This window comes from Microtus pennsylvanicus, chromosome 21, assembly GCF_037038515.1.
Source record: "Microtus pennsylvanicus isolate mMicPen1 chromosome 21, mMicPen1.hap1, whole genome shotgun sequence".
In the NCBI taxonomy this organism is placed as follows: Eukaryota; Metazoa; Chordata; class Mammalia; order Rodentia; family Cricetidae; genus Microtus; species Microtus pennsylvanicus.
This window is the reverse complement of record NC_134599.1, coordinates 18699784-18714170: the sequence shown is the minus strand read 5'-3', so window position 1 is coordinate 18714170 and position 14387 is coordinate 18699784. Positions and strand designations below refer to the sequence as shown.

General features: G+C 46.6%; 1 protein-coding gene across 3 annotated transcripts in view; it reads left to right on the top strand.

Moving 5' to 3' along the window:
• Ift172 (intraflagellar transport 172) overlaps nt 1-14387 on the top strand; it is a 40465-nt gene that overhangs the window by 2285 nt on the left and 23793 nt on the right. For 2 of the 3 annotated variants that reach the window (XM_075955471.1, XM_075955470.1), the window contains exons 2-16: nt 2577-2720; nt 2903-3015; nt 3369-3408; nt 3657-3722; nt 3933-4012; nt 4129-4216; nt 5167-5381; nt 6197-6320; nt 6747-6842; nt 8048-8209; nt 8483-8536; nt 8724-8827; nt 8985-9070; nt 12462-12574; nt 13034-13201. In XM_075955471.1, the coding sequence (XP_075811586.1) occupies nt 2577-2720; nt 2903-3015; nt 3369-3408; nt 3657-3722; nt 3933-4012; nt 4129-4216; nt 5167-5381; nt 6197-6320; nt 6747-6842; nt 8048-8209; nt 8483-8536; nt 8724-8827; nt 8985-9070; nt 12462-12574; nt 13034-13201 (1653 nt within the window). The remainder of the gene's footprint in view (nt 1-2576; nt 2721-2902; nt 3016-3368; nt 3409-3656; nt 3723-3932; nt 4013-4128; nt 4217-5166; nt 5382-6196; nt 6321-6746; nt 6843-8047; nt 8210-8482; nt 8537-8723; nt 8828-8984; nt 9071-12461; nt 12575-13033; nt 13202-14387) is intronic. The other variant, XM_075955472.1, reaches the window with a different exon arrangement.

The following is a 14387-nucleotide window of genomic DNA, read 5'->3' as shown; positions in this document are numbered from 1 at the left end:
GGGGGGGGATGAATGGAAAGATAGTAAGGAGGGGAAAGTGCAATCAAGATGCAAAATAAATAAATTGAATTAATTAAAAAAAAGAATAGCTAGGCATGGTGTCTGCAAAACGAGTTAGAGGACTACATAGAGAGACCCTGTCTCAATAATAGTAATAATAATAATAATATAATGGCAACAGTAAATAAAAGTATATGACAGAATTAAGTCATTAATACATATGCCACAACAGCATAAAGACAGAGTTATAGCTTGTGGAATCAAACATACATGGATTTAAATATTGCATCTGTCATCTAAAAACTGTATGTGTGACTGAGCAGCTTTCTTAATTTTCAGTGCCTCAATTCCCCATATGTAAAATGGGAATCATAATAGCTTCTGCATCAGAGATACGAGGTGAGGTACCGACTGGGTGTCAAGCACTTATGAAAATGCCTGTTCTACTTTCCATTCCACTCAACCCCCAGGCAGTCCAGTCAGGCACGTATTGCAGAGAAACGCGTCCCCATCGATTATGGGTCTTGGGGATGTTTGCACTGTGTGAGGAGAGCAGAAGTCGGTTAGAAGAAAGGAAAGCTGAAGGGATAGAGCCCTCACTCGGTGGTAGAACAATATAAAAAGTTGTACTCCTTGCTCAGTAAACTGGTACTGCTATCTGTCATTTCCAAATACCCTAATGGAAAAATTGGAAATAGAACCCTTTGGTCTCTAAAAAAAGATGATGTCATGGTGCAGCTGGGCCAGATGCCCAGGATGGACAGCCTTGAAGAAGGATGAGCAGCCAAAGCTGATGAGGCGCCTGCACCCCCTTCTAGCTGACGGTAGTGAATGGTTGGCTCATGACCATGGTGGTGGTGCCGCTATTTTCTGGTTGTACTTTGAGGATTTGGGGGCAGTGATTCCCCTGCTGGCTCTGGACGTATTTGGGTTAGGTGTAGAAAGTAAAGGTGTTGTAAGCCAGACCTCTAGTAGCCCAAGTGGTGAATCCAACATTTGGCGTAGGAGCCAAATTTCATCTCAGGAGCCTGAGAGGACAGCTGGCGAGGAACACGCAGAGTAATTCACTGTGTGGTGATCACGTATTTTCTTATTTGGTTTTTTTTTAAAGTCAGGGTCTCATATAGCTCAGGCTGACTTCAAACTCGCTGTGTAACTGTGGAGGACTTTGAATGTCTGACCGTCCTGCCTCCCCCTCCCAGGTGTTGGGATTGCAGGCGTGTGCCGTCTTACCTGCCATTCCCATATTCTTTTTATTTCTTTGCTTACTCTTGTGCAGTGCGAAGGCTCACACCTGGGGACTGATGAATGCCAGACAAGCGCCCTATTATCTGAGCTGTACCCCTGTTTTTGCAGTGGTCACTTTCACCACGAACCTTTACTGGACAGTTAACAGGGGAAAGTGACATTGTTTATTCCAAGTCTCAATTCTAATTCTGTTGCTCCTTGTTTCCAAACTTACACCGTCTCTGTATTCCTGCCCAATAAATCCAAATCGTTAGCGGCCTCCAGAGGCCCTTCCTGAGCTAGCCCAGTCTACGCTTCCTGAGCTAGCCCAGTCTACGCTTCCTGAGCTAGTCCAGTCTACGCTTCCTGAGCTAGCCCAGTCTACGCTTCCTGAGCTAGCCCAGTCTATGCTTCCTGAGCTAGCCCAGACTATGCTTCCTGAGCTAGCCCAGTCTACGCTTCCTGAGCTAGCCCAGACTACGCTTCCTGCCCTGCCTCCTCTCTTGTTGGCAGTCTCAGCTTCCTTAAATTGCTGGTCCTTGGCCAGAGCTTGACTTCGTTCATGCTACTCATTACATCTGAAGTAATTTACCATTCGATGGCATCCCTTCTTCAAAGTTTAATCTTGACCATTTAAGCATAAAATTGTCTTGGGCTTCTCTAAATTATTACTACACTCAGAACATATTTTTCTTATGGGACATTTCCAATTTCTCAGCGTCCAATTAGAACCTAGGGTAGGATCTGTGCTTTGCTCTTTGTCTCTCTGTCGTCTTCCAGCCAAGTGTCTTTGACAGTAAAGTGCTGGAAAACATTAATTGAATGAGTAGCTATAAAGGCTAAAATTTATCAGATTAATTGATTTTTTTTTTCAGTCGCAGACCTGAAAGATAAGGAACAAGGAGGCCATTGCTTTTGGAACTGTTGATGCGTTACATTTGTATCATGAATCTCAGAAAAATACATTAGGGGACAAGGAGATGTGGCCTGGTAGTACAGTGTTTGCTTGTCTCGAGTGAAGCCCTGAGTCCTGTCCCCGGCATGGTATAAACTAGACAGGGTGGTGTACGCCTGGAATCCTAGCACTCAGGAGGTAGAGACAGGAGGATCAGAAGTTCAAGTCATCCCTGCCATACAGTGAATCTGAGGTCCCTCTGGGCCACGTGAGGCCCTGGAGACTATTATTCTTACAGTTCAGGTATCCGAGCAATTTGTCTCATTTTGTTTAGTTTTGAGAGAAAACCTGTGGCATAGATGTAGAACAAAGGCACACGAAGACTGATGGACCTGGAGACGCTCTGTGCGCTGGAGACCAGCGCCGTGTTTACAGTACCCCTTTGCCTCTGCAGGATGGAGCTGCGAAGGTGACTTGTATGGCCTGGTCCCAGAACAACGCTAAATTTGCTGTCTGCACAGTGGACCGAGTGGTATTGCTGTACGATGAGCATGGGGAGCGGAGAGACAAGTTCTCCACCAAGCCAGCTGACATGAAGGTGGAGAGGACTTGCATGTGCTCCAGCACGTTATCCGAGAAAGCTGTGTGATCTGCCTTCTAGCCGTAGACATGGGCAATGGTCTACTCTATTTCTCACTATAAACTTTCTGGTCTCTTGGGAAATGTGTGTGTTTTCTTTTCTCCTTCATTTCTACTCATTATCTTTGTTTTTACTCCTAGTATGGCAGGAAGAGCTACATGGTAAAGGGCATGGCTTTCTCTCCTGATTCCACTAAAATTGCCATCGGACAGACTGACAACATCATCTATGTCTACAAGATTGGAGAAGACTGGTGAGGACAGGATGGGGGGTAGGCGGGTTGTGGCCACTAAAGAAGAGTTGGGCATGGGAAATACCTCGCTGGGATAACGATGACATCAGGCGTGGAAGGCAGGGACTCTCTAGAGCCTGATTCTGTTGTGTCCACCTCTGCCTGCCCCACCTGTCCTGCAGTCCCATCCCTGGAGGGATGAGTGTAAGCCAGCAGAAGGTCCCGAGAGCCAGTGATATGCTGTGTCATTGGCATAGCTCCAGGGCTCCTTGGGGACCCACTCTCTTCTCCATCAGACCTCCCACAGAGGGCCATGTCGGGCAGTTCATTGGGAAGTGATTTTTAAGGTTGCTTCCTTGCCTTTTGTCTGACAGGGGTGACAAGAAGGTCATCTGTAACAAGTTCATCCAGACGGTAAAGTTCAGAGATGAGCCTCACCTGCTTCCCTCTTTGTAAATGTAACAGGAGTTGCCTTTTTCAACGTCTGATCCCTACTTGACCTGCTAAAGGATGGTGTTGTCACCTGCTTGAGAGCCTTGTTGTGTCCCCTGCATGCCTTTTCCCCCTGGAGAGGAGTAGAATGATGGTGTGTGGTGGGTGGCGGTTGTTCTGAGTGTGCCAGTCCACACAGGCGGGTCACCCTTTCACCCCTTCTCATACAGAGTGCTGTCACCTGTCTACAGTGGCCTGCAGAGTACATTATTGTCTTCGGACTGGCTGAAGGCAAGGTAACGGAGGAGAGGGAGACACAGGTCAGGTATTAGGGGGGGATAGTGTCCTGGGGTGCCGGCCAATATGGTTCATCTTTCCCCTGGAGCTCAAGTGCGTACTTGAGAAAAATGCATGAGGACTAATTTTGTCATTTGGCATTTTTACTTCTGTTTCTCTGTGCCTGGGTGACACTGTAAGTAGCCTAGCCAGACTTGTTTGGTTTTCAGGTTCGCTTAGCAAACACTAAAACTAACAAGTCGTCTACCATCTATGGGACGGACTCGTATGTGGTGGCGCTGACAACCAAGTGAGTAACAGAAGTAGACTGGGACTGTCAGGACAAAGCTGCATTTGATGGAAAGGGGACTGTCACGGGGCGGAAGTCCCTCCCTCTGTGCCCACCTCTCTGCCTCTGCCCTTCAGTTGCTCTGGGAAAGGCATCCTCTCAGGTCACGCAGACGGCACCATCGTCAGGTATTTCTTCGATGATGAAGGCTCCGGAGAGTCACAGGTATGAAGGGCGCACACTCACTCTGGGGTGGGGTGGACATTCCAGGAGCCCTCCCGGGGAAGCTGCAGGTTTAAGCACCATGACTGGAAAAGGGCTATCTTGGAGAGAAGCGTTCAGTGCCATCACGGAGATTGGCGTTCAGGAGGCTAGAACTCACTATTTATAGGGAGGAGTGGGCGGAAGGGACCTTGAAAGAAGGGAAATAAAGACTCTAAGGGGGACAAAAAGTGAAAATTATTTCCATTTATGTAAATACATACATATACACAAATGTATGTATATATATATATACACATACATATTTATGTAATGTATATACATCCAAATGCATAGGAGAAAAAAGTTAACAGCTCATCAAGATACCTCAGCAGGTAAAGGTGCCCAGTGCCAAACCTGACAGGACCCTTGCCATGCAAGGACAGAAGTGATTTCCGCAAGTCATCCTCTGCCCTTCGACCATGTGTGCACATATGCAAATGTGCGCACAAAAACACACACAAATAAATAAGATGTTAAAGAATTAACTATTTTCTTGGAAAAAGAAAGATAGACATACAGGGAAACTTTGCTGTTTTGCTCTGTATAATTTAGTACTGTGGAATCGTTTACATTGTGAGTTACCCACATAGTTCAATTTAGCCCTTCTTGAAGCCATGTACTCTCTTGGACCTAGACAGTGTTGGTTACTGTGTGTCGTCTCTCTTTGGGTGGCTTTACTAGTACGTACCAGAGGTCTCAACACACCACTGTGAGTAGACGGCCCGTGTACACATGGCATGCGTGTGCTCATGATACAGAGACAGGCTGTGAAGCCTTCAGAATTCGGGCGTGTTGATGTGGGAAATGCTGGCAGGAAGGCTCACTTTCTCTCCGGGGTGGGATGGTCAAGAGTGTGTGGATCAGCTGCTAGCCTAGCATTCTCAATGAACAATGGAAATATTCTGTCTCAGGGGAAGTTGGTTAACCACCCATGCCCACCGTATGCCTTGGCTTGGGCAACCAACAGCATTGTGGCAGCAGGCTGTGATCGGAGGATTGTGGCCTATGGAAAGGAAGGCCACGTGCTACAGACTTTCGACTACAGCCGTGACCCTCAGGAGCGTGAATTCACCACAGCTGCGGCAAGTCCTGGAGGCCAGTCTGTCGTGCTAGGAAGCTACGACAGGTAGGTCCCCCGGCCAGTTGCATCTTCTACCTTTCTCTGTGAGCTCTGCCCTAGCCAAGTTCTGAACTGCAGCGGGAACCTGGACAGAAGCAGTGTCTGTTGAAAGGGATTCTCCAAATGTCGTCTGCTTCAGGATGCACTGTGCTGTCTCAGCCTGGACTCCACAGCAGAGGCCATCGCGTTCCCCCTGTCTCGTCCCCACTGTACCACTGTGTTCTAGTTTGAGAAGAAGGCTGAGTAGCCATCTTCATCGCCAGTGCCTGAACAGGCATGGTCTGTAATGTAGCCACCATTTGGTGAATGAATAAAGAAACAGCCAAGCAGCTAGGGTCAGGTCTCTTTGTCTGTCTGTCTTTATGTCCTTCCAGTCTCACGTGTCTCCTTAGGTTCCATCCTTCTTTGACTCCTACACTCTGTTTCTTCCTCATCCCTCTCCTGGCCGTCCGTTTGTCTCACTTGTCCTGCTGTCCTGCTGTCTCTACGTCTGGCTTTTGTGTTGTTGTTGGTTTTTGAGACAGGGTCTCATTCTGTGGCCCCAGCTAGCCTGTAACTCACTGGGTAGACCAGGCTGGCCTCAAACTTACAGTGATCCTCCTGCCTCTGCCTCTCACCTGTTGGCATTACAGGCATGTACCGCCACACCTGGCATCCATCTTCTACCTGCTCCTTTCACCCCTACTCCCTCAACTCCCCGCACCTTTTCCCCTCCCGTTGGGCTGCCTCGCTGGTCTGCCCTTTTGCATTTGCTTCCCTTTCTGGCAGGGTGAGATGCTTCCCTATCAGTACTGGTCTATTTTCACTCTTTACCTTTCTAGACTCCGGGTGTTCAACTGGAGTCCTCGAAGAAGCATCTGGGAAGAGGCCAAGCCCAAGGAGATTGCTAACTTATACACCATCACAGCCTTGGCGTGGAAGCGGGACGGCTCCCGGCTCTGTGCGGTGTGTTGTTAGGAGCCCCTTTCTGTACTGGCGATTGTCTCCAAACTACAGTAAAATAGAAACTACTCCCTATGCCAAGGGAGTCACTCTACTCTGACACAAGAGAACTCCAGCTACCTTGTGACTTCAACCTAAAAAAATCTGTTAAAGGCAGGAAAGGGAAACTTACACTTTCCAGGAGGCCCTGGGGGACACGCTTGTCCAGGACAGCCTGATTTCCCCTCATTGTCCAACCCACATGTGATCCCTGTAAGTCCTGGGATTGCCACTTTTTTTTTTCTGATATGTTCAGAACCTGCCCACCCTTTTGCTGGCCACTTGTGTCTAGATTGTGACACTGAGGTCTGAGGTCTTGGGGTATATCCAGATACCGTCCTTGGCCAGCGCGCCGTGCATCGCCTTCCATGCTGTCCCCCTCTCTCTCAGGGCACCCTCTGTGGTGGGGTGGAACAGTTTGACTGCTGCCTCCGAAGGAGTATTTACAAGAACAAGTTTGAGCTGACGTATGTGGGACCCAGCCAGGTGAGCAGCTGATGACCTAGCATGCTGAGACCTCTCATGGCTCATCTGTCCTTGTAACATTTCCCCCACCTGCTGGCCACAGCCACAGTGTCAAATTTAACCTTCCTCCCTCTGGCAGAGCTATTGTAGGGAACTGAATGTGTCAGGGCAACTTCTGGCAACCCTCCTGCTACGTAGTTGTTCTAACCCATCGCAAGCAAAGGTTTACACACCAGGCTCAAGAGATACAGGGATTGGTGCCTGTATCTCCCCAGTGTGAAGCTGTTCTCAGCGCCACCCACTAGAGTTGTGGACGAGTAGGATCATAGGCGAACTGTAGTGCGCAGGACTCTGTTGTCCCAGAGGCACGCGTCTCACTCTCCCACTTCCCTTCCCTCGCTCTTATTACCAGTTTGTTCCTGGATCTTTCCAGTATCTCCAGAAACGCTATCCTTTCTCTACTGTGTTAGATCTGTTAAGGACTGAGAGTACAAAGGTAATTTATCTGTAAGACATCGCACCAGGGCCAGAGATACGGCTCTTACTATTCTTACAGAGAACACAAGTTCAGTTCCCAGGGCCATGTTAGTGTCTCACAATCACTGGGTCTTCAGCCTTGGGGATCAACACCCTCTTCCGCCATCCGGCACCTGCACTCACCTTTGTACACACCCACACATGTAATTCAAATTCTTTGTAAAAAAGACATTGTGCTCTGGTATGTGGCCAGTGAGCTTGAGGCCAGCCTGGTCTATATAGCAAGTTCCAGGCCAACCAGGGCTACATGTCTCAAAAAAGAAAAAAAGTAGAAGAGGAAGAAAAAGAAAGAAAATCTTAGCATTTAGGAGGATGGCCAGTTGGAGGTCATCTTAGGCACATGATGATATAATAACGATAATAATAGGTTCATAATTATATAACAGTAATGATGATATAGTATTCTGTCTTCATCGGTAAAGAGCTTTGTACTAAGAAGTGCGGGAACAAAGTGAGTGATTAGTGTTACCGAGTAGAGCTCTCAGAATCGAATGGCCATGGACAGCCCAGGCCATGGGGAAGTATTTCCTAGGTAGCAAACCCCTGTGTGGATGCAAGTGTTGTCCTTATCAACAGCATCCCAGGCCGAGGGAGAAACAAGGTATCCTGGAGTTGCGTGAGGGACCAGAGCACCTTCACTCTTCTCCTGCTCTGGGAAAGCCTGATGGGTTGGACTGGTCCCTTCCCAGGTGATAGTGAAGAACCTGTCTTCAGGGACCAGGGTGGTGCTCAAGTCCCACTATGGCTATGAGGTAGAAGAGGTGAAGATCCTGGGGAAGGAACGGTACTTGGTGGCTCACACATCGGATACGCTGCTGCTCGGAGACTTGAACACCAATCGCCTCAGTGAGGTAGGAACCGGGAGAGGAAGGGTGGGTAATGGGATGTCTTGGCTTGCTAATTCTGAAGATGTGGGCCCCAAGAAGTAAGATTCCCCATAGGATACCATTCTGATATTATTTCCTGGAATATAAACTTCCACAGTCAGACTGGTTTCTCTTGGAAATATGAGGATCAGGGCAAGAGTCTGATACAGCACACCTTTTGTGTAACGTCAAAGCATCCCTGAACGCCATCTCTCTTCCTTGCCACATTGTCTATGATGTTTTCTCCTCACTTTGCAGATAGCCTGGCAGGGATCTGGTGGCAATGAGAAATATTTCTTTGAAAACGAGAATGTGAGTAGCCGCGATTCCCTGCCCCCATTTCAGTAAGCGGGACTTCTAGTCAGAGGGGCGAGAGGCGAGGGATGGGAAGACTGCAGGTAAAGGGTGGGGATGAAACAGGAAAAGACAGGGAGAGGTCACCCTGAACTACAGTGCCCCTTCCCCCACTTCTCTCCACACTGCCTCCATTCTTCCCCAGGTGTGCATGATCTTCAATGCTGGAGAGCTTACCCTGGTGGAATATGGGAGTAATGACTCCTTGGGTTCTGTACGCACTGAATTCATGAACCCTCACCTCATCAGGTAACTGAACCCTGGAAATCCAGAAGGATTCCTTTGGGACTTCTAAAGTGTGTGTCTCCAGATCAGGCTAAAAATGTTGTCCCATGTGCTATTTCAGAACCCTCAAGAAGACCCTAGCTAAGCCCATTTTACATTACCTTGTTGTTTCATGTTTCAGCGTCCGTATCAACGAGAGGTGCCAGCGAGGAATGGAAGATAATAAGAAACTGGCTTATCTTGTTGATATTAAGACTATTGCTATAGGTAAGATGCTCTTATAACTTTAATACTGACACCAATACCTGGATTGCACTTGTGTATCATGAGCATATTCAGTGATGAACCTGAAAGGCACTAGGTAAGTATGTAACCTCATTTTTACAGTGTTAGAGCAAATGTTTAAGTCTCTGTGGGTATGCCTTTATGAAGTGTCTGGCTATGGATACATTCATGCTCAGGCCTGTCAGAAGGCCTGTCCATAGAATTACCATGTTCTCTCATCATATATCTTAGGGTCAGCAAGTTGTGAACAGTAGAGAAGAATTATCCGCAAATTTAGGGATTTTCCTGTTTAGACATCCTCAAATCCTAGACTCTTTAGAACTGGAAAGACTGTATTTTTTATATTTATGCTATTAGTAACCCTTATTATTAGTAACTAGTAACAATAGAAATGTAATTTGCATTTCACAATCTCCACTTTATGATTTCTGTCACCAAATGTTCCAAGCATGGAAGGAAGAACTAAGACTAGCTTAGGATCGTGCAGAAGGTGTAGAGACGAGCATGCCACATAGTATGTCTGTAAGGATGGGACTGGCGTCAGCTACCCTATCCATACTTACTGCTCTGTGAGCTTACCAAAGTTACTTCGTCTTTCTTAGTGTCTTAACCCACACAGTGAACGAAGACAGCACCTATGTCAGAGGGAAGCACTCATCCTTCCCTGCCACATAATCGTTAATAAAGTCCAGCTGCTGAGAGTCATGACCTATTGTTAATACTTGCTTATCCACGCCTAGTGCTGTTAAATCAGAACTTTTTGTTGCATTTATATTTAGTTTTGACCTCATCTCTTACTCATGAGCATTTAGAGAGTGGTTTTTTGTTTGTTTGTTTGTTTGGGGGGGGTTTCGTTGTTTGATTTGGTTTTATTTTATCTTATTTGAGACAGGGTTTCTCTGTGTAACCCAGGCTGACCTGGAACTCACTCTGTAGACCAGGCTGGTCTTGAATTCACAGAGATCCACCTGCCTCTGCCTCCTGAGTTCTGGGATTAAAGGTGTGTGTCACCACTGCCCGGCTTCTCAGGTTGTCTTTTGACTTCTACTTGAGTGCCATGGCATAATGCTTCCCCCAACCGGTTCCATTACATAAATAACTACAATAAAATTTTAAATGTCTCAATACTAAAGATACCTAAAAGAGAGAAAACTCAAGCCACACACATACTGAGAAAAAAACCAACAATGTAAGTAACCATCAGAGGTTATATACAGAATTTCACATCTCTAACAAAGAGGCCACTTGACTTTCACAATGCATAAGGGATGAGAAACTGGAAGTCACAGAAGAGAAATCCAAGTGAACAATAAGTAAGTGAAATGGCATTGCACACACACCCTGCATTTTAAGTCCTGGAGAGGATGTGGAAGAATAGGAACTCTGACTGGGAGAGGAACGGACATTGATCATCCTCTTTGGAGAGGAATGGGAGAGAGGCTGAAGGCACAGCTGCTCCTATGATTCAGCAATTCTGCTCTAAGCATGGACCTCAGCAAGTAGCAGTAATGTGATGTACAAAGGTACACAGAGAGACTCTGTCTTGAAAAAAAAAAAAAGACACTCTGAGGCGGTAGATCCCTCCTTTCCACTGTGTGGGTCTAGAGGATCAGACTCAGGCCCTGTAGCACACACCTTTAAGTATTAATTGAATGGCCAATGGGATGACTCAGCCTCTAAAGATACTGGTCCAAGCCTGATGACTCAGCTTTAGTCCCTCAGGAGAAGACCAACTCCTGCAAGTTGTCTTCTGACTTCCATGTGTGCTCCTTGCAAAATAGAAACAAAGAACTAAAAATGTAATTAACAAATTCTTAGTTTAAAAAATTGAGTCTAGGGATATAGTTGAGTGTCGGAGTGCAGGGAAGCCCTGTGTTCAATCACCAGTGCTGCCAAAATAATAGTAATAGTAATTGCTGGTTTTTGAGGTCTCATTTAAAAACTTTTCCCCATATTCCCTCCTATATTTTAACATTCTTAGGTTTTGCTTTTCATCTGGAATTTATTTTTGTATGTGATGTGGGTAGGGTTTTAACTTTATTTTTTCCATCTGTGTAACCATTTACTGAAAGCCCACTAATTTGTTATACCATCCCTGTCATAAGTCAAGCTTTCGTATACATATGGGCCTCTTCTTAAGATAATTTCCTATTTCATGAATATTACATTTCACATCTGAGCTCAGAAACGCAGGTATCTGCACTGGGAATGATATGTAGGCCAGGAGGCCTAATTCTCGTGGCGATGATAACTCAGACCTCAGACCCGTCCATTTGCTCACGCCATGAATTTTACATATTTTTCAATATGTGTAAAATGACAGTTGGTTCTCTGAGTCACCGGTCCCTTTTAATGTAATGAAAATTATAGACATTTCTCAGGAAAAATGCATAAATATCAAATTTTATATATAATTTTAGGGTTCCTATGTGGTCTGAGGCTCTAACAGACTTGGTTTGGTTTGGCTTTGGTTGCTGTGTTGTTTTTCAGTGTTTGAAGGCAGGGTCTCATGTTGCCCTGACTGGCTTTGAATTTCTGGTCCTCTTGTCTCAGACCCCTGGGTACTGGGATTATAGATATGAGTCACCATGTCTACTGTCATAATTTCTGTCCCCAGGTTATCAGTCTGTCTGCCGGCTGGTCCCATTGGTTATGCTCCTGCCTCAGCCTTTTTGCCTTGTGCTTGAGCTCTGGGTGTGAGCCACTGAGCTTCACTGAGTGAGCTCTCCTCAGGGCTTCCTTCTTCGTCGCCTCACTTGTGCATCCAATGCTCTGGTGACTCCGCGCAGCCAGGGTGACATCACCAGGTCATTTCACTCCTCAGCTCTCTGGTACTCAGTAACACGGTCACCCTCTTTCACTGTCTTTTCAAGACAGGCTCAAACGAGGCAGCTGGAACTGGCCTACATAGAAGGGCCTGGCCTCAAACCCCCACTCTTTCTGAGGGCTGGGTTATAGCAGTGTACCACCATTTCTCCATGAGATCTTCTATCTAGTTGCCCATAAAGCCAAGTAAAACATTTATAATTCTAGACAAGTTTATTGACAGTATTTCTCTGTGTAGCCTTAGCTGTTCCTGACTGTCCTTGAACTCTCTCAGTAAACTAGGCTGGCCTCAAACTCACAGAGATCCACCTGCCTTTGCCTCCTGCGTGTTGGGATTAAAGGTGTGTGCCACCACACTCGGCAAGACCCAGTTTTTTAAGCATCTTAGAAAAATGGTGCAATATTGGTCATTTGTGGTCCCCATTGATACCTCTGGACTGATAAAATGTTCCTAAATCCCAACATGATTATAAAGCCAGCATTCTAGAGACCAAATGCAGCCCTCTACATGGCGGGGCTTGCTCTTCTTACCCTGCCTTCTTTGCAGTGGATCTGATTGGCGGCTACAACATTGGTACTATCAGTCACGAGAACCGTGTGGATTGGCTGGAACTTAATGAGACTGGGCACAAGCTTCTCTTCAGGGATCGGAAACTTCGTGTGAGAGGGGTTACTAGGGTTTTAGGCCTGGGCTGGTCCACAAGCTGTTACCTGGGACTGTGAGGGCAATGCAGGACATAAATTCTTGGTTCCATATGCCATTAGCATAGCAAAGTGGACCAAGGATAGTTTATACGCTGTCAGAACCTGACCTAGGGACCATTCCAATGAGAGCCTTACTGCAGACTGTCAGTTCACTTACTTTGTTTGTAGCCCTACCTGCTAATCTGGCCCAGGGTTACTCTCTAGTCTGACCTTCACCTGACCACACCTTGAATTAGGTCGTGGTTTGTTTGGTCATCTCATACTCGACCAGTCAGGATATACCAACTTAGCACAAACTCCAAGGGCTGGCAACTCAACACATAACTGACTGGTGGATCATTTCACTGTGGGGGAAAGGGACAGAACCAAATGTCATCAGTGCACGCCTCCTAATTGTGTTGTCTCCCTCTCCAGTTGCATCTATATGATATTGAAAGCTGCTCCAAGACAATGATCCTCAACTTCTGCTCCTACGTGCAGTGGGTTCCCGGGAGCGATGTGCTGGTAGCCCAGAACCGAAACAGCTTGTGTGTGTGGTACAACATTGAGGCACCCGAGAGAGTCACCATGTCCTCTATCAGGGTACGTTGGTGCCAGGAGGCCCAGGTGTGTCGCTCTAACTCATTAGCGCTCCAAGGAGAAGTATGTGGAGACTGTGTGGTGTTCTCAACCCACCACCCACAATCGCTATGATAAAACTGGCAAGCCAAACTTTCACCCCCTCCCCATACTGGCATGGCCTCCAGAATTATCCTTGCTTGCGTTTCCTGACCTTGTGTTGCATTCCTAGAGATGAGGCCACATTCCAGTGGCCCTGGGACTATATAAAGTCACCATATGGCATTCTTTGCAGTCTAGAAGACAGACCCCAGTGGGAGGGATGGTTCCATGCCATCATCCTTGTCCTTGTTCTTGGCCATTCAAAATCCCTCCTTTTTCAAATTACACATAAAACACTCTTTACTGTCCCATCGCAACACCACACACACACACACACATACCATACACCACACACACACACACACACACATACATCCTCCATATACATACCACACACACACACACACACACACACATACACATACATCCTCCATATACATACCACACACACACACACCACATACACACACCACATACCATACACACACATCACACACACACACACACACACACATCCTCCACATACATACCACACACACACACCACACACACACACACCACACACACCGCACACACACACCACATACCCACACCCACCACATACCACACATACACACCATACAACACATACACCACACACATATACACACACACACACACCACATACACACCATACAATACATACACCACACACACACACCACACACATACCACACACTCATATGCAAGCCCTTGAAGGCTCTCAAGTTAGCCACCATGTAACTTTCTCTCTCCCCACAAATAATATAGGACCTTGCAAGGCTTTGGCTTTGGTTACCTCTCTTTTTTCTTTGTTGAACAATATTTTCATTCTAACCTTTAAATCTTTAAGTTACATTTATTTATTTTGTGTGTGTGTGTGTATGCATCTCTGGAGGCCAGAGGACAACTTGTGGGAGTCTGCTCTTCCCACCATGCGGGTCCCAGGAGTGAATGCAGGCCAACAGGCGCCTCTACCTGTCGAACCTTCTCTCTGGTTCTTAGTGCTAATCTTCGTTGTTGCTGCTGCTGCTGTGCTGGAATCAAACCCAGGCTTCAAGCACACTGCACAAGTATTTACCACTGCGCT